This window comes from Arachis ipaensis, chromosome B9 (genome assembly GCF_059453495.1).
Source record: "Arachis ipaensis isolate K30076 ecotype BB chromosome B9, ASM5945349v1, whole genome shotgun sequence".
In the NCBI taxonomy this organism is placed as follows: Eukaryota; Viridiplantae; Streptophyta; class Magnoliopsida; order Fabales; family Fabaceae; genus Arachis; species Arachis ipaensis.
In genome coordinates this window covers 139,888,516-139,911,668 of record NC_142444.1, presented here as the reverse complement: position 1 = coordinate 139,911,668, position 23,153 = coordinate 139,888,516, and the positions used below count along the sequence as shown (strand labels likewise).

The window sequence follows — 23,153 nt, the reverse complement described above, 5'->3', positions numbered from 1 at the left end:
AAAAAACCTGAATACTTTGTTAAAGACAAGTGGAAAAAAATCAAAAATAAAAAAAAAGAGAAATCTCCTTACAAATCTATAATCAAAAGTCTTCTAAGTATTTCGAAACGAGTTTAACAAAGACATGAACCCACCATGTTCCTGTTATTCATTCGCTCTCACAGCAGAACCCACCACTAGATTTGGATTGATTGCTTCATTATTTTCCTAAAAAAATCACCACGCATAAAAAAATAGTTTCAACTTTATCCATCAAGTCATGTTAACAAGTGGTTCGAAACTAACCAAATAGTAAAGACATACCGGTGCATTCTTCTTCTTTCTTCACTTGGATTTCTTGATCGAGGTGTCCAGTTCAAATCCAAGTCTCTTCACTCTCGACCGACCCTTCGTTGCCACCTTTGAAGGACCTTGAATGTCAGATGCACCACGAGCGGGGTCACACTGTAACACTATGCTGTTCTGTATAGTGGGAACACTTTTAAACCCCAATTTGGCACGATAATCAAACAACTTAGCTGTTAACTCGTCAAAACCCGAATGTAACATGGCCGCTTCTTCTTCACATGTCACGAAATCCTGGGCAACATTAAAGAAGTGTGAACACAATCCTCTGAATAAGTTGTGGCTTTCATTGAATCGCTTCTCGTCGTGGCTGCTCTTGATGAAAGTGTGTTTGTGTTGTACATTCTTTCTCCATTGAGGGAGAACATAGCAAGATGGTACTCTGTCTACTCTGTAATAAAAGAACACAGCAAGGCAGTGGCAACAAAGAATACCTCTTAATTTAAACATGTTGCACTCGCACCGAACGTTATGTCGATGGGTCAAACTCGATACTGTTCGTGCAGTACCTAGGCTCCCCATAAAGAATGTATTGCTCGTCCACAGTCGCCCGAACCAAATCTCCCTCTTGAGTCACACCACAGACTAAACAATTCCCTTTTTTCTTGAATTTCTGTTGTATTTCCCTAAACATAGAGATTGTGTACTCACGCTGAAACTGTCTTTCAATTGTAAAGCTGGATGAACAGGGGACAACTCCTTTAGAGTGTGCAGCATTGTCCTCCAATTCCTTTTTCTCTTTGTTCCCAAGCACATTGTTTACTCATGCACGAACTGAGCCAATCTACTCTTACAATGCAAGAACCCGTCGTAAAAAAGCGTGCATACTCTCACTCCTCTGGGTACTTATCATACTAGCCTAAAATTCACCTCTAAAATAGACTCGAACCCACATTCGATGATCGTCATAAAGGTCTACAAAAAACAAAAGAAAAGGCAAAAACAACCATCATGAACACTTGGCTACATCACAACACACATCTACAGACTTAGTGAACCAAGTAGACATCGACCTTCCAAACAGAGACATCACATAAAGTATCTAAATAGGTTATAAATCATCCGATGACAACGGGACCTAAATTCGAGCACAATAAAGACAAAAGCAGCACAAGAAATCTACTCTCAAAAAAGAACATACAAGCACAATACAAAATGAACATGATACCCATCTATTATGCTCTAGGTTGAACTCAGCAATGAATTGAGCCCAATCCTTCTTGAAAGATTCCACAGACTGGGCATTCCAAACAGTGCCAGTTATTTTAGCATGTATTTCTCTGTACCGAGCATATCCTCCGAGCTTATGCAGTATCTTCTTCAATATGTGTCATATGCACTATCAGTGGCAAGTATTTGGAAGGACATTCATAATAGCACAAAACACGGACTTGCATTTGTCCATGATGATGGCCTGTGGGGGAGATCCCATGCAATTCAGTCATTGCTTAAGGATCCACTCAAAACTACGTATTTTCTCATTCTCCAAGAAAGCACACCCGAGCAGAGCGGACTCCTATGATAGTTGACACCAACAAAAGATGAAAATGGTAGTCCATGCCTGCAATAAATCCAGCCAAAAGTAAGAACTTGCAATAGTGTCAAAGCAATAAAACTTTCAATTGAGGCAGAAAAACAAACATACTTATTTTTACTGTAAGTTATATCAAATAATACTATGTCTCTATAATATTTGTAGGATGTCCTACACCTTGCATCGACCTAGAGTGCACTCCTAAACTTGTTAGCTGCGTCCACATCTACTGCATAAAAGAAATTTGGGTTGATCTCTTTCATTCACATGAAATAGCTCATCATTTTCTTGACATCCACATTTTTCGTCAGCATAGTGTAGATTGCTTGTAATGAAATTTCTCACATCCTTTTCTAAGTAACCCAAATTTGATGACCCACCAACCTCGTTTGCCAGTGTGAGGTAAGTCTTGTTGGGTCGTATGCTAGCCTCATCGTTGTCCTGAATCACACACTTGGCATGCATGGTCAGTTCCCTGTACTCGTGGTAATGCATATCTTGCTTGGCAGAACACGGGTGGGTATACTTCAATTCTAATTTGGACACCATCCAATTATCCTTCTACCTATCAAACATCACGTACATCCTTGCTCTGCATCTGGCAGTTGTTATTTTCCTTACCCGAGATGCTACCTTCACTTGAGACTCCCGATAACCTTCACAATTGTAATGTATCGATTGGTTAATGGGTATCATTGATTCCTTCCTTGACTTGTCAAAGTTGGTATTCCTAATCCTAGTCACGAACCCTAGTTTCTTTGCATAATTAGAATAGAACTCTTGTGCCCACTACAACGAAACAAATCACAATCCTACGTACGGAATTTTCTCTATTGGAATTTTGGTGTGATCTGCCAACTGCAGATCCATTCAAACAACACGACATTCATCACCGAACACACTTATTCATAGAATATATTTCGGACCAAATGACTCAATTCCGATGCATCCTCCTCTAACTCAATAACGTCTACAAATTCTTTCCCCTGAAATAAAAAACCAAGAACATAGCACAAAAAAAAAAAAGATAACCATCCACTATTCAACACTCATAAAAACTCTTCCGACATACACTTATTCATTCATAACACCAATTAATAAACAAACAAAAGTACACTGATTAAAAACATAACTATCGATATTAATATCTAGAAAATAAAAATCTAATCAAAGTTGCAAATATCAAAGCAACATGGTAAAGAAAAAATAATTAAAAAACCACATCATATGTCGAAATTGTAGCATCATGCGAGCATAAAAGAAAGAATATCCACACCAATTCTAATTCAATGAACAAAAAACCACAATCCTTCCAAAAAAGAGTGTCACTGTCAATACCCCAAAAATTAAATAAAAAACACGTTGCAAAGAAACATGACCAATTATACTACTATACATAATTTACCTTGTCTACACGTTGAGTTTCCTCTTCACTCAGAGACGGGACATTGGCATCAGTGGAATTAGAATGATCATCCACATCATATGAAGTGTCATACATTTCTTCTTCACAACTTGATGGATCCATCAATGCCATGTGGAATAATCGCCTTCAACGGGGACACATACATCTTTCTCCTATGGAGTTGGAATACTATTTGTCAACGAGTGGGGCTGTTGACGTTGCCAGCGGTATGTGAGGGATGTTCACGTTGCTCCTATGAAGGTGGAAGGCTATGGCTGAACGAAAGTGGAACGTCATGGCTCACTGTGCATCCACGACAACGAAGACACCTACGGTGGGGTTGGGGCGCATTATCAGTGCGTAGGATGAGTTTTTCTTTTACAGGAATGGTGGTGCCACAAAATGGGATTGGCGGGAGGGGGCAGTCACCGTCGAATGGTAATTGTGGCGTCCCGGTGACTAAAAAAGTTCCAGGACAGAGATATGGCTGGCGAGGAGTAAGAGGATTAAGGTTGCGTGAGGGTTGCGTGACGCCTTCAAGATTGATGTGATTACTACTCATGCACGGTTACAAATCCTAATTCTTTCAAAATTATACTTAATGGACTCCACTACATTCCTAATTGAGATTAAAAAATAATAATTAATTATTGTTGGTAAAAATTGGCAAATATCTATCTTGGCACCCTATACTTATGTCATATTTTATAAAATATAAGAATATTAATTATAATATTATCTAAATTTTAATAGAGGTCAAGATGTAGTTAATTATAAAATAAATAAATAAAATATGATGATATTAACCGTAAATTTTACCAAATCTCAACTAAAAGGAGTAACCAAAATGTGATTATGAGTTAAGAAATATTTAAAAGTATCGGAAGTGTCGACTAGATTAACATATTCTGTTAGGATTTTTTTAACCTTAACAGAGTTTTTGTGCCTCTAGGTCAATGTTATCTTTAGGATCATTACATCACACAACTTTCAACTCTTATTCACACTAGTACGTATGTTCTCTTTGGTGCTTAGCAAAGAATAAAGGGAGTTGGCATGGTTCTGAATCGGGGAGTGATAATGAAAGTGATGATGTGGTACAATCGGAGGAAGCAGACATAAAGAGAGGTGTTGATAATTGCATTAATAGTCTCATTGAAAAGTTGTTTACTGATAAAGCTTTTTCAACAAAAATTATGGAAGGGGCGACATTGCGGCTATTTGGGGATGATAAGAAGGATTAGGGTGATGGAGATCGATCACAATCAATTCCAATTCTTCTTTGATAAGGAGTGGATGTGATGAGGATTGAGAAAGGTTCTTCATGGCTTTTGAAGTACTATACTCTCCATGTTCAACAGTGGAAAGAAGAAATAAGGATTAAAGATCAATTAATCACCAATCTCTCAATATGGATTCAATTCTGGGGGTTCCTAGAATCGTTTAAAATGTTGGAGGTGGCACGAAAGATGGGGGAAAGACTAAGCAAAGTGCCGAAGGTAGGTAGGATTGTTTGATATAAAGTGGAAGGAAACTTCGATGACGAAAGTGAGAATAGTGATGGAAGGAAGTCAAACTATTAAAGACTCTCTTAAGATTTTTGTCCCAAACAAAAATAGAATAGATGTGGTGGTGCGGTATGAAAGGTTGGAAACGATTTGTACGTATTGCGCAAAAATAGTCCATGAACAAAAAATATGTTTGCGTTTATGGAAGATACAGAAGGAAACAAACTAAGGGAGGACAAAATAGGCGAATGAATATAGGCTAACCAAGTTGACATAAGGGTCGAAGACAAGGAGAAATTGAAGAGCAAAGGGAAGAAGAGAGTCCAATTTGGTCCTCCTATGCGTAGAAAGAAGCCACAGCCAAACTGTTTAATAGAAGGCCTTTCAAAGTGGAAAGGAAACTAGGAGAGTGACTGATTATGGAGAATAACAAGATGATAAGAAAATGAGTGGGGTTCGGAGGGGACAGTGATAAAAATCTCAAATCTAAGCCAATCAGTAGACTTTAATGCTTTCAAACAAAAATAAATAGCAGCAAAGTCCTTATTGAAAATTAAATGAACACTGCTAGTTAAAAACCATAAAATGGCAAAGCTTATGTCTAATGAATTCAATACGAGCATTATGGGAGAATTGACACTCTATCTTGAGCTGCAAATTAAACAAACTACTTAAGGTATCTTCGTGCACCAAGAAAAATATGGAAAGGAGCTGGTCAAGAAGTTTGGTTTGAAAATGCAAAGCCTATAGACACTCCTATGCATCCAAACATAAAGATGTTGAAGGATAAACATGACAAAAATGTTAATAAGACTCGATATAGAGGAATGATTGGATCTTTGATGTATTTAACCTCATCAAAGCTTGACATCATTCAAAGTGGAATATGTTGCTTCCTAGGCAAACCCTTCAATGCTTGTGTAGTAAGAAGTAAGCTACAGTTTCTCTTTCAACTGCTGAGGCGGAATATATAGTAGTTTCCTTCTGCTGCTCCTAGGTTCTATGGTTGAAAACTCAACTAATTTATTATAAGATTAAGGCTGAAAATATTTTCCTTATGTGCAATAACATGAGTGTCATTAACGTTTCCAAAAATTCAGTTTTGCACTCTTGTATTAAATATATTGAAGTGAAATATCACTTAATACGTGAATATGTACAAAAAAATTATTGATGTTTAGTTTGTTAAATCAGATGATCAATTAGCTGATATTTTCACTAAAATCTTAGCTAAAGATAGATTTTGTAAATTAAGAACTGCTTTGAGAATTTTAAGTGCTTTTGAAATATTTTAATTAAACTGATGAGATTTTGAGTTGTTTTCTCTTATGTCGAGACAAGATTTTCTGGGCAAATGATGAACAAGTTCATTTTTCAACCTGCCTTCTTTATATTTTTTTTTGAATTATTATGTGATCTCTGCATTTATTTGAAAAATATTTTTAAATTGCATTAAAATAGATTTTATTCAAAGTATTTTCAGTATTAATCATCTTATTTATTCTAAAATTTTTTCTATTTTAAAGGGATTTTATTCTTACATTAGTTGTTAATGCCTTTAGCCTTTCACACATCATTTTGCTACTGCTGATGGTTGTATCTTTTTTAATTTTCCTCCTTGATGACAAAAGGAAAAAAAATTAAAGGGATTAAATTTTTAGGCTTATGCCTTATAGATGTTTTTTTGGTATCTTCTGTATGTTTTGATATTGGTTTTATTAACTTTGATATGTCTTATTTTTTCTGCTATAGTATCTTATATTATAAGCACCATGTTTTGTTATGTTATTTTAGTATATGGTCAGGTACCACAATTTTGTGTTCTTACTCTTGATTGATGGATGCTCATAAATAGAGAGAGTTTGCTGAAATTCAAAAAAGCCATTCATACATTTCTCTTTAATTTAAATTTAATCATGTTTGTCAATAAGAAAGAGATTGTTGAGTTAAGAATTGATTTGATACCTTATGACAAATGTAATTAACTATTTCCTATTATAATTAACTATTATGATGATTTATGCAAGAATCAATCAAGGATGACCAAACTAGCAAGAGAGGTTATGCAAATCAGCATCATTAAGAGGAATATCATTGAAGATATCAAGCCAAACTTGAAAATATATTATCATGAGTATTTGGATATCTGCTAAACATTATCAAGATAAAGAAGGAAAATATTTCTACTTCAATGTCAATGGAATCAACTCATAAATGGTGTAATGGCTAGTTGATGAATTAGGAATGATTCCAACATTAAAGAAAGCAATCAAGCTCTATAAAAGAAAATTTTATCCAAGAAAGAGGCAACATTTTTCATGCATATTATAGATCACACAAACAACCTTTGACTCCTTGTTATTTGAGTGTGTTCTGAGTTCTCTTTTTTTCTAGATTCAAGTTTACTTTGAGAGATATAAAAGACAAAGAGAGTAGTGCATACAAAGGTATTTTAATCTTTGTTTGAGTGTTTTGAGTTCGAAAAGTGTACTAGTTTAGAGTGCACTTAGTTCTCCTTAACTAAATTGGGTTAGCACCTAAGTGAGTGACTAAACTTGGGATAGTTTAGGTGAAGAAACAAGAGTATGAGTCTCTTGGTATTGGAGTTTGTAATCTATATTGATTATAGTAGAAATTTTACAATTATTGTAGTGAAGACTAGACGTAGATCAAATTGCACTTCGTGGCCAAACCAGGATATATTGAGGCATCACTCTTCTCTTTCTCTATTCTCTGCATTTTCTCTTCTGCACTACAAGACGAGAAAAAAATCGAAAATAATCTCCTAAAACTAGAATTCTGCAAATTTGTTTATTAAGTGATAAAGGTGGTTTCTTGATTCAACTCCCTTTTCAACTCACTTGGGAACCTTCAATTTGTGTGATAAAAATATTTGAATGTTAATTTTATACATGGATAAATTATATGATCCTTACTCAAGTAAAAAAGTTCTTGATGTGTTGCGAATGAAGTTTCTATCTTTACAATGTTCTCGTTGATAACAAGTGAATATAGATTCAATATGCAAATAACAGTGGATGAATATTGAACATATTTAAGAACATAGAAAAATATATACCTTGATAATAAATTTGGATTGAAAACATATACAAACATATTGCCTGCCTCATACTTAGATTTATCTCACTATCCATTTTTAAAAAAGTGGTTATTCCCTATTCAAATTCAAATAATTTTTATTAAAACATCTTATGCACATCACTCTTAAACTTAAAATTTGTTATATCAACTATAATGCTTAAAAAAAAGAAAGAAAATATAAAAAAAGACACCATCCATGAGATAAGAAAAGTAAAAGACATAATGATTTTCTCATGTTCCAACTTCAGAAACACCATATATTATTTACAATAAGAAAGAATGCTCATGAGTTACTTTACCTTATTTCCATAACTCAAGTAAAAGTTTTTTTTATCTATTTTTTCCCTAAATCCGAATTGTATCTTTCTTATTTTCTTTTACAAAACAAAAAAGACCATTTCTATTTTGATATAAATTATTCCTAGTTTTCATAGTGTATAAAACCAACAATGACACCATATATTAGACAAACAATCTACTTAATTTATGAAGAGATAAACCACTTGATTTCGTTACTATTGATAATGTTTTTATCTATTTGTAATGCAATTGAATTAGGTTGGTTTTGTACTCATCCACTTAATTAAGGCCTTGAATTTAATATTCTTCAAATGTTGGTGGTGGTCTAAAAACACACACAATACATACATAAATTCACTTCAAAATTTAAATGAAGATCATATTTTTGGATGACTTCTGTATCTTGTATCGTATTCTCTAAACTAGAGAAGAATATAATGATGCATTATCAAGGAAAGAAAAAGATAAAACATGTATATTCAAGCCTTGTCTTAAAATTTGCTCAAATTGTTTGCTATTTATAAGATATCGAGATTGAGATAAAGTGTGTAAAATATTACCATTTATTATTCACAATGTTTAAAAAAGATATTAGTAATTTTTAGGGTTAAGTACGATTTTGGTCCCTAACGTAAAGGCCAAAAATTTATTTCGTCTCTGGCCTTTTTTTGCTACAAATTGGTCCCAAAGGTTCCAGTTTATTTTAAAATCGTCCTTCGGACGATTTTACCCCTTAGTTCGTTAGTGTCCGTTACACCCATTTTAACAGATAATAATAATAATAATAATAATAATAATAATAATAATAATAATAATAATAATAATAATAATAATAATAATAATAATAAGGAAAACAATAAATATATAAATAATGAAACTAAATAAGGGTTCAGTGTGTGGAGTGTTCAACGCCAGCGTCTTCTTTAGAAGCTCAACGGAGAGCAACAGTGCTACGGTTCAAGAGACAGTGTCCATGGCTTCCCAGAGTTTAAGAGTTGCACGATTTCGTTCACCTGCGAAGGAGTTGCTATGCGGACATGGCAAGAGGCCAATTTTGCGAACTTCATCCATGAAGGATAACCTAGGATGAAGATTTTGGGGCTGCGTATACTATGAGGTATGATGTTGTTCCTCGTTTGCAATTCTGGGTCTGTAAATTTGGGGGGTTTTCATATGTCTTTGTGGCTTCTATTAGGTTCAGGATGGCTGTGATTTTTTCGATGGGCAGATCTGGAACCTGGAGGTGCTCAGCAGGAGATTGAAATTGCAAGAACCAGGAGGAAGATTACAAACTTAAAATCAAGATTGAAAGATGTGGAGTGGAAGCTTAGGATTGTTGCTGCTTTATGTATTGCTGGCTCGGTTGGGTTTTTATTCTTGTTGCTGTAGAATCCATATAAGTTATAGCAACCATATGGAATGCACCTAAATTATACATGATTAGGTAGGAAATTTTAGGAGATTTGTTGTGCTGTAGAGTTAAAGTTTGAGGATAATTTGTGATGTTACAATTGTTTAATGGTGTATCATGTGTGAACCTGTTTGAATTAATGAATGAAAGTGATGTTTAATGTTGTATATGATGTGAATTTGGTTAATGGTGAGCCATGTGTGATGTTTTAATTTTTTTAGAGAGCCTTATGTGATTTAGGAGCCAGGATCAACTTGATGCCATTATCATTGATGCATAAGCTCTATATTAAAGAGATAAAACCCACTAGAATCACGTTGTAATGTGCTAACCGTTCTTTAAAATTTCCCTTAGGTGTGGTTGAAAACTTACTGGTGAAGGTGGGGAGATTCATCTTTCCTGTGGACTTTGTCATATTGGACATAGAAGAGGATGCCAATGCCTTAATTATACTAGGGAGGCCATTCCTTGCTACAGCAAGGGCGTTGATTAATGTTCAGAAAGGCGAATTAACCTTGAGGGTGAATGTTGAACAAATTGTGTTCAATGTGTTTAAAACTCTGTAACACCCGAATGATTTTGCGGACATGGAATCACGAAACTGCTTGGGTCCTTCAGCTTTTTAGAGAGATTTTTCTGAATTATTGCACTGCATTCTTTTGTAAGGACTACCGTCTCATTCTCCTTCCAGTTTCTTTTCCTAGAAATCAGTTTCTTCATGAATTTTGCATATAATGGCATCTGTTCAAGAGCTTCAGCAAAGGGAATATTGATTTGGAGTTTTTTGAAAACCTCCAGGAACTTGGAAAATTGTTGATCTTTGGCTTCTTTGTGTAATCTCTGAGGATATGGAATTCTTGGTTTATATTCAGACACTGAAACCTTTTCTTTAGGTGTACTTTTGGACGGTAGAATTTGTGGCTATTGAGGAGAGAGTCGAATGCTGTCTTATGACTTGTTTTCACCTTCTGGAATTTTGTCTCTGTTGTCAATAACGTGTGCGTCCTTCTCTGCCAACCCCACTTCCTTTCCACTTCTCAAGCTAATGGCTTTGCACTCTTCCTTTTGAATTATGAATTGTATCACTGGGGAGAACATTTGTGTATTTCTCCAATTGTTGAGCAATTTGGTCCACTTGCACTTCTAAATTCCTAATTGAAGCACCTTGATTCTTGAAATTTGTTCTTGTTTCTTCCCTGAAGCTCCTAGTTTCTTGTATGAATGCAGTTATGCTCTGAGATAGCTTTTCTAGGGCAATTTCCAAGTTAGAAAGCCTTTTGGTATTTTTCTGGGTTTGTTGTGAGTTGGATGGTGATTGGTGGAAATGGTTCATAGAAGGGTTACTGGTGTTGTGGTGATTGAAAGAATTTTGGTTATTGAATTGGTTGGGATGGTGGGTGTTATTAAACTGGGTTGTTCTCTGGTTTTGGTTTTTTCACCCAAAGTTTGGGTGATTTCTCCATCCAGGATTAAAAGAATTAGAGTAAGGGTCATTTTGAGGATGTCTTGGAGGATTGCACATGTAATTCACTTGCTCTAGAGTTGATTGTCCGTACTCTATCCCTTCACCTGGAGAAAATCCATTACTGATACCATAAGAGTTCTCTTGAGAGCTTACTACTGAAACTTGCATTCCTCCTAGGGATTGAGTAATTACATTTAATTGCTGGGATGTTGCACTGATTTGCTGGGCCATGATTTTATTCTAAGCTAAAATGGTATCCAAAGTATCCAGCTCCATGACTCTTTTCTTGCTGACCTTTCAGAGGAGTAGAGATATTGATTATTGGCCACCATTTCAATCAATTCTTGTGCTTCCTCAGTAGTCTTCTTCATATATAAGGATCCTCCTGTTGAGGTGTCTAGTGCCATCCGTGAGGTAGGGGTGATTCCATCATAAAATATCTGGAGTTGGACCCAATCAGTAAACATATTATCAGGACATTTTATGAGCATCTCTTTAAACCTCTCCCAAGCTTTATATAGGAATTCTTCTTCTTGCTGTCTGAAGGTTTGAACATCAGTTCTGAGCTTGCTGACCCTCTGAGGCAGGAATAATTTGTTTAGAAACTTAGTGACCAAATCCTTCTATGTGGCTATGCTCTCCTTGCCTTGATTCTCTAGCCACTGTTTGGCCCAATCCCTTACAGCAAATGGGAAGAGCAGCAAACGATACACTTCAGATGAGACACTATTTGTCTTGACTGTATCACAAATTTGCAAAAAGTTAGAAATAAACAAATTTGGATCCTCCTGTGAGCTTCCACTGAATTGGCAGCTTTGTTGAACCAATGTGACCAGCTGTGGCTTCAATTCAAAATTATTGGCTCGTATAGTAGATGTAATGATACTGCTTCCACAACTATCTAGATTAGGATTAATGTAAGATCCGAGAGTTCTTTCATGTGGGTTGACATTATTATTCACGTTCTCTGCCATTTGTGGCTCAGGAAATTCTTCCTCAACCACTTCTTCAGTCTCTTCTTCAACTCTTTGATTTCTAGCTTGTTGTCTCTACCGTCGAAGAGTTCTTTTAATCTCAGGATCGTACTGAAACAGTTCCTTATTCCTGTTATTCTGCATAGACAAAAACAATACGGAAATCAAATTGGAACTCCCTTCACAATAACGAAGGGAATTCCCGGGGGGAAATAAAACAAAAACAGTAAATAAACAGAATTAAAAAGGTCTAATCTAGGTAATCAATTGATTGGTAGTTTGTTAACCAAAATTAATTCCCGATAACAGCGCCAAAAACTTAATGCAAATTTTACAATCCACAAAATACCGGCAAGTGCTTCGGGTCAAATCAAGTAGTGACCTCAGGTGAGTGAGGGTCGATTCCACGAGGATTAATGGACTACACAAGCAAAATCAATTGATTAATCTAGTCAGACTAGGAAATTTGGGTTTTGAGAGCTTTTGAGCATAAACAGAAACTAAACAAGGTAAAAACAGAAGCGGACAATGAGTAAGAAAGTGATGTATAATTGAGATAGCTAAGGTTTCAGAGATATTAGTCGTCTGAATCAATACTTTTTGATTTCTATTCTAATCATGCAACGATTCTTTTATGGCAAATCATTAGTAATTAAACCCCAATCCCTTGGTGATTCAATTTTTCTTTAATATAATTAAACGCTAATCCCTTAGTCACTTAACCTAGAAAAGAGTTGAAGAACGTTTCTGATTTATAAAGCTACACATTCATAAGAGTTTAACCTAGTTGATTCTATGTCACTTATCAATCTAGTTTCAAAACTTACAAATGATGAGAATCGATTTTCAAGCTTAATTTAGTCAATCAATTTTCCAAGAGATTGAGAAAATCCAAGTTGGAGAAGAATTGTTTCTCGACATATTCAAACCCTTTGAGATGAAGAATGATAATCGTTTCTTGAAGAGGAATCAATTGCATAAATTAGAAATAGAAAAAGTTATTGCATTGATCCATAGATTAACAGATCTCTTAACCTTAACTTAGGAGAATTAGAAACTCATGCTTGTTCTTGAAATCCTTATGAAATTAAAATTGCAAAGTGACAAAGTAGTGAAGAGGTCAGAACCCTCTTCCCTTAAATACTAACCTAAAAGATAACTGAATTCGAAATTCAAATTTCAAAAATAAATTAAAATTAAACAGAATCAAATCTTTTCCTAATTATTTTTCACCGAGAAGATCTTTTCCTTGATTGCTTGTGATCTTGAATAACTGTCCTCATTAATGAGCTTGTGATTAATCTTTTAAAGAGTTGAGGAGTTGAAGAATAAAAGGCCATTAATTTAAATTCTAGAATAGGCAGCAAGGCCCATGTAATACGTGGGCTGTTCCACGTTATACGTGACTTGAAAGTGTGATCCTGGAGTGTCATTTATGGGCTCACGTACAATGTGAAGTGGGCTGCATTGTACGTGAGCCAATTCCCTTAAGTTGCCTTTGTTCCTTGCCCTAAAGTAGTACATGGGAAATTCCACGTATTACGTGAAATCCAACCTGTGCGTACGCACAGGTGTGTGTATGCATATTTTGCCAAATTCTTCTATGTTGTGTGTACGCATGCATGTGTGCGTACACACATCTTCTGCGTAGTACGTGAAACTGCCTACATACTACGTGAAATGTTTAATGATAGTCATTTGTATGTACGCACAGGTGTGTGTGTACGCATACTCCCTTTTCCTCCTTTCATGTAGTACACCTTTTTGTTTACGTACAACGCCCAGGATCCCTTTTTGCTTTCCAGAGCTTTCTGTTCCAGGGAGCTTTTTGTTTCCATCTTCTATTCTGTTCCAGAAAGCCTTCTGTTTGCATGCTTTCCATTATATTTCTTTGTGTTTTCCTTCTGAAGCTTCCTGTAATCAATCAATTCAACTAATCAAAGTAATGTTTATTAAAGAAAATTCTTAACAAAACACTTGAAAACAAGAGAGAAAAATACTAAAGATGCATATGCATCAGTCTTTTAGTTTATTTAGCTTGCCACTTGTGCTTTCCTTGCTATCCCCTACCACAAAATTTGATAAGTATTGCATTGAAGTCAATTTCTCTAATCCTGTTGGCATCATGTTTTTAAAGGTTTTACATCCTTCAATATCAAGACACCTCAAATTGATCAAGTTTATAATGATTTTTGCAGGGAAAACAAGTTCACGATATCCCTTTAATTTTAATGTTTGTAAGCAAACAAGATTGCCAACCGATTTGGGTAATCTTCTTAGATAACTATAATATAGCAGATCAAGATATCTTAAATGCTTGAATTTATCAATTGACTTTGGCAACTCAGTTATGGAAGACCATGACAAATTCAAAGTACGCAAGTATTTGAAGTTTTGTATGGAAGTCGTGTTGATCATTGATATACCTGCCTCGTTGCAACAAATGATTGTTTGCAATTTACTTGCATCAAACATGTCCAATGAAAAAATGTTCCTAGTTTCAGATGCCACATGCATGGGATTTCGAACAATTCATTTTTCCTCAACATGTAAGTAACTATCATTTCCAGCAACCACCGTTGCATGATCATGCATTAAGTCATGCATTTTGAAAGATGCAATATCACCACATATATCCATTGATGCTTCTTGAAAAAAGGATCCTATCAACAGAATCTTGACAAATTGATTGCCCATATTTTCCACAAACTGCCTTTCAACATAACTTGCAAGGTAACCTTGAGCCATCCACAACTGAATCAATTCATCTTTTCAGATTATCGAATCCTTTGGATATAGACAACAATATGCAAAACATTGTCTTAATTCAAGTGACAAGTTTCGGTAAATCAAATTTAACATTGGTAAGATACTCTCCTCTTCTCAGCATTAACCTCCAAATATCACCATTCAAAAGACTGGACCATTGATCTACTTCTTCAATCCTTATTTGTAAGAAGCCTTCAATTGTTTTGATTGCCAAAGGTACTCCTTGACACTTCTTTGCAATTTTCTCTCCAATTGTTTGGAATTCATATCTTCACAAAAAATCAGCTTCTTTAGCAAAGTCCACGATTGCTCATTTGTCAAACCTGTCAAATCATACGGAGTGTTTATACCCATTGTTCGAGAAATCGACTTACTACGGGCTGTTACTAATAACTTACTGCCTTGACCTCCACACATCAAATGAGTTCTTAAATTACTCCACTTTAAGGGCCCGTTTGGAAAACTCTAGAAGGAGCTTTTTTTAACTTTTGACTTATGAAAAGTAGTAGTATTAATGTCGGGTGCAATTTTCAAAACCAAATTGCAACTTTCTAAGAAGCTATTTTGGAGCTTATAGAGAAGTTAAAAAAAATGACTTCTCTCATAATACTTCTACTTTTCATTACATTTCTTTAAAATAAGGATTTTTAGAGTTAAAAATCCAAACACAAAATAACTTATTTATAAGTTACTTTTAACAGAGTTATTTATTGTTTAAGTTATTTTATCAAAAGGAACTTAATTAAGTTAGTTACCCAAACTGGGCCTAAATGATCTTGACTCCACACATCATCAAGTACAAGCAAATACTTTTTTCCATTTAGTTCTTCTCACAACTTCTGTTGTAGGACCTCTATTGAGTCACCCCCTGCATCATTCTTCAAGGACTATAACATCTTCAAAATAGTTTTCGCCTCAAAATCTTCTGAAACATACACCCACATATATTTCTAAAACATGTCCTGCTCCTGAGTAGCATTGTACACTAACTGAGCAAGGGCTGTCTTGCCTAAACCCCCATACCAATAATAACAACCAAAGAAACACTCTGATCTGGATGGGTTTGCTTCAGCGAGTTAACAATGTCACTCTTATTCTCTTCCCTCCCAATTATCTCTGAATGCAAAACAAAAGAACTTGTTTCCCTCCAAGCACTCTCATCTTGCTTAAGTATTACCAGACTCCGATTCAGATTCAACTTAGACATATCTTCAGCAACAGAATTAAAGTCCCTCCAAATATTTTCAATCTTATGGGCTAACTTAGCACGAAAAACAATTGGATTATGAGATATGCTATAGAAACCACACACCTTACTCATTATTCTACTGGCACCATTAGCTTTGTGGCACAAGTCTTCGATGAACACATCATCAAGCAAGTCATTAGAATCATGGAGGACTTGTTTGAACATTTTGATGGACTTCTTTGTCATCGAGCAAGTCACCATTGATTCTGATGACTTGTTTGTCATCAAGTAAGTAATCAGAATCAAGCAACAGTAGTATCTTGGCCTTGTCTCAGCTCAGCATCAGAAAGCACGACCTTGATGGACTCCAGAGTGTCCTTCAGTTTGTCAAGGTCTTCCATGACTCCATAGATCCTCCCAGTTTCACGAAAGGCAACAGAAGCAATCTTGTTGATGACGGAAGTAGCAACACCGTAAGGGATTTGTTCAACCATCACTCACTCAACTGCCAAAGGAAAGAGTTGAAAGCAAAATGAATGTTTGTTGCAAGAAAGAAAGACAAGTGTTTGTAGGAAGTTGCTGCAGCAAGTGGACGGTGAAATTCACCGAATGCAGTTTATAAGGGAAATAGTACCTAATAGTGAAAATGTTCCAGAAAAAGCTTAGCAATTTTCTCTGGGAGGTTTGAATCTGGAGAAGGTTTGAATCTTTAAGGTTGGTCGGTGAAATTTCACTTTTTAATTTACAAATGAAAGTCAGGTTAGTGCATTGCACCATTATGGTCTCTTTCTCTCTCATTCATCTATCTCTTTCAGAAACCCACATCCCCACCACCACAATTCTCTCTGAAGCTCTTCAACAACTTTAAAGAACTAAAGCTATCATCTCTGGCAACAACTGAAGTATAAGAATTCCAAAAAGACTAAAAATTAGAGAAATTTATCGTAATAGATACATATTGTTAATTATTTCAGTCACTCTAATTATGTAAGTTATTGTTATTAATTTTTTAATTTAATAAAATTATATTAGAGATTAATATTATTAACAATAATTAAATGATAGTTAAAATATTATTAACAATGTGATATATGAAACTATTAAATATGTATTTATTTATTTTGTTAATGAATAATGTTTCCGATATTGTTAGAAAATATAGTTAGTATTATATGGATTTTTGTTAAATAAATTTTTGAATATTTTAGAGCATTTAATATGTTAATTGTTTTTATAAATATAGATATAGTTAGGTGTTTTAATAATTGTTGTTAGACATTTGATTGGTAAGTAATAAATTGTTATTAGATAGTTTATTAATATATTTATGATATTGTAATTATAATTATGTTTTAAATATTTGGATATAATAAAAAAAATATTTGGATATAATAGTTATTGTTATTAATATAATAATAGTAGATAAATTGTTACGATACCCGCAAAGTTGTTAAGGAATAATTGATAAATTTATTGAGTTAACTAATAATTATGAACACTAAAATTGGTATTTTTAAGAAGTTATTTATTCTTAATAATAAATTTAATGTTAAATATTAATACAGTGACATTGGAATTATTTAAATATTTAATTAATATATTTATTGTGGTATAATAAGTGTTTAAATTTTTTGATATAATAATTATTGTTGTTATAATTATAATAATAGTAGTTAAAATATTAATATATGGTGGTATTGATCCATGTCGTGTGCTTTTAATGAATAATTAAATTTAGAATAGTTATTAATGGTTATTAAGAGTTATTAATAGTTTTAATACTGAATTTGAAATTATATTAATAAGTTAGTTATTAATAATAAGAATTTTATTATTAATATGTTAGAGTTGTTAAGTTATTAATCTTTTTAGTTATATAAATAGTTAGTTTTTAAATTTTGTTAGTTAATTAGTTATATATTTATTAGTATATTTATTATATTTAGGTTTTTATGGATATTTTTTATTGATGTGAAATTTGGCCGGTTATGTAGGGTTTACGGATGTTGACCTGTACACACTATTTGCCGTCTGATCCGTACAATTCTATTGTGGAGGGGCATATATCAGAGATTGATTTTTTTTCACGTTTTTCAGATTGGAGTAATCCAGTGTCAGGGAGCATTGGTCAATGCATTGATCGAAAGATGGCATCCGAATACACATACATTTCACCTTCTGGTTGGTGAGTGTACCATCACATTAGAAGACATGGCTATGATACTTGGCCTTCCAATGAATGGTCTTCCAATGACAGGAGTGACAGTAAGTAGTTTAGATGCCCTAGAAGCTGATGTTTGGATCAGTTTGGGGTGACACCTAGAAAGGCGGATTGCAGAAGTAGTTTTATAAAGTTGACATGGATACGAAATTTGAAAGACTATTTAGTGTTGAATGATGAAATTGGAATTCAAAGGTACGTAAGGTGTCACATCATGTTATTATTCAGGACGATCTTGTTTTGAGACAAGTTTGGGGCAGTGATGAGTCAATATTTGATGAGATATTTTAACTTGATTTGGACGGATTTCATCATATAAACTCATACTTAAGCACCAAAATAGCATACTTTTGTGTTTGATCCCTAAATTAGACTTAAATGTGAAAACATGCATTTTTGTGCTTAAATTAGTGATTTTAATCTCACTTTTATTCCATTAGACGCCGTGATGTGTTTTGTGAATGATTTCAGGTCAATTAAGCATGAATGGCTAGGCAAAAGTGGAAGGAAGCATGTACAAAGGGAGAACACATGAAGAAAATAAGGAGGAAGCACACTGGAGTGTTCGTATGCACAAGAAGGAATTCAGTATGTGTGCGTGCGCACAACCCTCTGTGCGTACGCACAAGTGAACATTCAGCGAAGTGTGCGTACGCACAGGTCCCTGCACGTAGATTCATTAATGAAACACATGATCCGTGAATTTTGGGGGCTTTTGGCCCAATTTTGGAAGGCTTGATGCTGAATGGGAGTGCTATATGAAGGGAAAATGACCACATATGAAGGAAGAAGCTTACATTAGGTTTTAGTTAGTTTTCATTAGTAGTAGGAAGCTTCCATAGGAGTAGGAGTAGTGTAGATAGCAAATTCTCTCCTAGAGTTTTACTTAATTTTCATTGTAGCATTTTATAGCAAGATTTGGTTTTGGATTTTTACTCATCTTTATTGTAAGTACTCTTGATCTTCTTTTTAATTACATACACTACTTTTGCTTTTATTTTCTTATGGTTCAAGTTACTTTGTTTATATATGCAATTTTGGTATCTTGAAGTTTTGATTGATGAATTTAGTGTTTTATTATTTATATTTGCTTGATTTCTTGTTTATTATTGATATTGTGAATAGTTTAGTTATAGTTTTCATTTTTCTTTACAATTTCTCATGTTTTGGTTATATGCCCACCAAGTGTTTGTGAAAATGCTACTTGGTAATTTTGAGTAGATTTTCACACCTTAGCTTGGAATTTGAGTTCCTAGGATACTAGAGTCATAATGTCCGACATTTAGTGGTAATTCTTGGTTAGTTAGTTGACTCTTGTTTCCATTGACGCTAGCTTTTTACCAATTAATTTGGTAAGTTAGCTAGGACTTATGGATCAAGGTCAATTATGCTTGCTTGACCTACTCCTCGATGTTAGGGGTTAACTAAGCGAGATTGACTCATCATAATTATCATAGTTGTGGTTATGACGATGATAGGATTCCTTAGATTCTCATTTCTAAGTCAAGGGTCTTTTATGCATACATAGCATTTTCACTAAGTTTTGATCTTATCTCTTTTTGAATTGAATTAATTTCAATTTTGATAATTTCTTAGTTCTTTGATTTCTTAATTCTTTTAATCTTTCGTTCTTTAATTGCAAAACCCCTTTGTCATCACAACCGAAAGTGTGACACTTTAATTGCATCTCGAGGGAGACGATTCGAGGTTTAATTACTCTCAGTTTATGTTTTGTATTTGAAAAATCAAACTTTTATGGCTGGGATTTAATTGCCGGTTTGAGACTATAGTTACAACGCCAATCTTATTTTGAAATAAAATTCCTAACCCGCTTTAGGCCTTTCTATCAAGTTTTTTGCGCCGTTGCCGGGGATGCAATTGGTGTTATATTTTTTGTTGTTGTGAATATGTCAATAGTGTAAATAGCTTACTTTTTGGTTATTTGGCTGTTTTTGCTAGTAATTAGGATTTTGTTTCTTTTGGTCATTTGATGTCTTTTGCTCTTATTTTTCACTTTCTCTATGAGTTATCACCCTTGTTGCTTGGAGCCTGGTTTTGAGTATTTTGTAGGGTATGATGAATTCAAGTTAGTATTGCATCATGGAGTGGGAGGATCAATTTAGAGAGAAACCATTTGTGGATGAGCAACACTCATGGCAATCACCTCCTCTATACTACAACGAGTCAAACCCTCCCCTATGTGAATATCAAACCCAAAGATATGAAAGATACCCCATACACAACCCTTAACCACCAAACCTTCAAGCACCACACCCTCCACCTCCATGGAATCACAATGCTTATACACCTTGTCATTAACCATATGAACCATCACCTCTTTATACACCACATCAATACCTGATGAGCTGATATTTTATACGCTTTTTGGCATCATTTTCTTATAGTTTTTAGTGTATTTTGTTTAGTTTTTATTAAGTTTTTATAGGTTTTAGTGTTAAATTAAAATTTTTGGATTCAAATTTGAGTTTTTGTGTTTTTGGACAATTTCAGGTAATTTCTGGCTGAAATTGAGGAGCTGGAGCAAAAGGCTGATTCAGAGACAGAGAAAGCACTGCAGATGTTGTCCGGATCTAACCTTCTTGCATTCAGAAGCACTTTTCTGGAGCTACAGAAGTCCAAGCGGAGCGTTCTTAACGGTTATGGAATGCTGACTTCCAGAGCTTTCCAGCAATATATAATAGTCCATATTTTGCTTCGGATTAGAAGGCCCAAAACCGGCGTCAACGCTAGCTTCCTGCCCCCTTCCTAGCGTCCAGCGCCCAAAGAGCAGAGACTGGCGTCCAAACGCCCAAAGGGGACCCCCTAGCCAGCGTTTCACGCCCTAGAGGTCCCCTAGCACGTGGAGCTCATCAAAGTTCAGCCCAAACACTCACCAAGTGGGTCCCAGAAGTGGATTTTAGCACTAAATAGACTGTTTTACCCTTACTAGTCATCTGTTTAGTATTTAAAGTGTATTTTTCAAAATCATTAGAGACATCACGCATACTATACACTATTTTTGAGTTTTACTTTGTATTTTACATTAGTATGAGTTTCTAAACCTCCTAGGTTGAGAGGAGGAGCCCTGCTGAGTCCTATGAATTAATAAAAGTTTTATTGTTTCTTCTTCGATCCGTGTTTGATTTATTTCTAAGTGTATACTCGCTTTTCAACATGGTGAATAGGATGATCAGTGATAATCAGCTCTGTTCATCATACTAAGATGAACGTGCCTGACAAACACCCGCGTCTACTTGGGTTCGTGTTAATACGTGACTGGAAAGCACGAGCTAACAGCTATGTTTATACATCTCTCAAACGGCTAATCCACGATTTCGTTGGGGACTTCTCGAGACACCAATTCAGCCAATTTCCAAGGAGATTAGGGTCTCCGTGGTATAGGCTAGAATCCAAAGAAGCAGCATTCTCTGATCCGGAAGATTCGATATTGTCTGTGGCGTTTTGAGTAGGATCGCCAGGAGAATGAACTGCTAGAGCTTCACCCTTCGTCAGATTGGATGACCATGGCCAATAGCGTTCAATCTGTAGCAGAGGAGATCAATGACCACGGCCCATGGCTTTGATCTCATACAGCCTGCCATAGAAGAAATCACTCATAAGCAGAGAAGACAGTAATACCAGAGTTAATTCAGAAAGGTTAAGCAACTCCAATCCTCAATTATATCCATTTTACTGATTTCATTCCAATAATCCATTTACTTATTCCACTTAATTTACAGAGTATCTTTATTAGTTATATGTCTTCATAGTTTCAGATCTCACAAATCCAATAACCTTCTGATTTGCCTGACTAAGACCTGCAAGATAACCATAGCTTGCTTCAAACCACAATCCTCGTGGGATCGACCGATCGACCATGACTCACTCACGTATTACTTGGACGACCTAGTACACTTGCTGGTACAGCTATACGACGGTGTGGGAATTTGTGCCACCAAGTTTTTGGCGCCGTTGCTGTGGATTATTGAGTTTGGACAAACTAACGGATTGTCTTTCTCCCTAGATTAGGTAATTTATTTTATTTTATTTTAATTGAGTCTTTTATTTTTATTTTCTTCTTCTTCAATTTTTTGAAAAAATCAAAAATCTTTTTCAAAAATATTTTTGTTTTCTTTGTTTAATTTTTGTTCTTGGTTTGAGTCTTTTTGCTTGTGTCCTGGTAATTTTCTAAATTTTTGAGTCTTACATGTTCTTGTTCTTCAATTCCAAAAATTTTAAAACTTTACCAAAAATCTTTATCTTTTTTGTCACCCTCTTCTTTTATTTGAGTCTTTATCCTTGTTCTTGTTTGGTTAAATTTTCGAAATTTTGAGTCCTTTTTCTAAAAAAAATTTTAAAATTAGTGTCTTTTTGTTTGAAGCTTGTTTCAATCTTTAAGTTTGGTGTCTTCTTGTTTATTTTCTTTAATTTTTCAAAAATTTATGTTTGATTTTCTAAATATTTTAAGTTTGGTGTTCTTTGTGTGTTCATGTATTCTTTAAATTTCTTAAGTCTTGTTCTTTGTGTTCTTGTTAGTCTTTAAAGTGTTCTTGTGTTTTTCTTTTGTTTTGATCTTAAAATTTTTAAGTTTGGTGTTCCTTTGTATTTTTCTCCAAAATTTTCGAAAATAAGGTGCACTAGATCTAAAAATTTTAAGTCTTGTGTCTTTTATTTGTTTTTCTCTTTCCTCATTAAATTCAAAAATAAAAAAATATATTTTCTATTTTTATTTTTTATTAATTTTTGAAATTATAACTAAAAATTCATATTTTAATATTTTAATTTTTATCTTATCTTATCTTATCTTAGTCTTCAATTTTCAAAATAAAATCTTTTCAAAATAAAAAATCATATCTTTTTCAAAATCTTATCTTATCTTATTTCAAAATTAAAATTTCAACTTTCAAAATTTCAAAATTTAATTTTAAAA

The 23,153-nt window shown here is 34.3% G+C and overlaps 1 protein-coding gene, 1 non-coding gene and 1 pseudogene across 2 annotated transcripts; 1 reads left to right on the top strand and 2 right to left on the bottom strand.

Annotated features, from left to right (window-relative positions):
• Positions 1–324: 324 nt before the first annotated feature.
• LOC148546554 (uncharacterized) lies at positions 325–2,428 on the bottom strand. The gene is made up of 6 exons (XM_088499250.1): positions 2,110–2,428; positions 1,845–1,906; positions 1,514–1,663; positions 1,201–1,260; positions 855–1,081; positions 325–736 (listed from the first exon to the last, which is right to left on the bottom strand). Exons 1-6 carry the CDS (start codon positions 2,426–2,428, stop codon positions 325–327), a joined length of 1,230 nt encoding a protein of 409 aa, XP_088355376.1.
• A 9,104-nt stretch (positions 2,429–11,532) lies between these two features.
• LOC148546553 (small nucleolar RNA R71) lies at positions 11,533–11,639 on the top strand. Its single transcript, XR_015900364.1, has one exon. It is a non-coding gene; the product is annotated as a small nucleolar RNA R71 (small nucleolar RNA).
• A 480-nt stretch (positions 11,640–12,119) lies between these two features.
• LOC148546552 (putative disease resistance protein RGA1) lies at positions 12,120–16,134 on the bottom strand (annotated as a pseudogene).
• Positions 16,135–23,153: the final 7,019 nt, after the last annotated feature.

Coding starts and splice junctions, on each gene's coding strand:
- LOC148546554 (XM_088499250.1), bottom strand. CDS start 2,428: ATGGTGTCCAAATTAGAATTGAAGTATACCCACCCGTGTTCTGCCAAG. Junction 1,907..2,109: donor ACCCAAATTTCTTTTATGCA/GTAGATGTGGAC, acceptor GATTTATTGCAG/GCATGGACTACCATTTTCAT. Junction 1,082..1,200: donor TAGAGGTGAATTTTAGGCTA/GTATGATAAGTA, acceptor GGGAACAAAGAG/AAAAAGGAATTGGAGGACAA.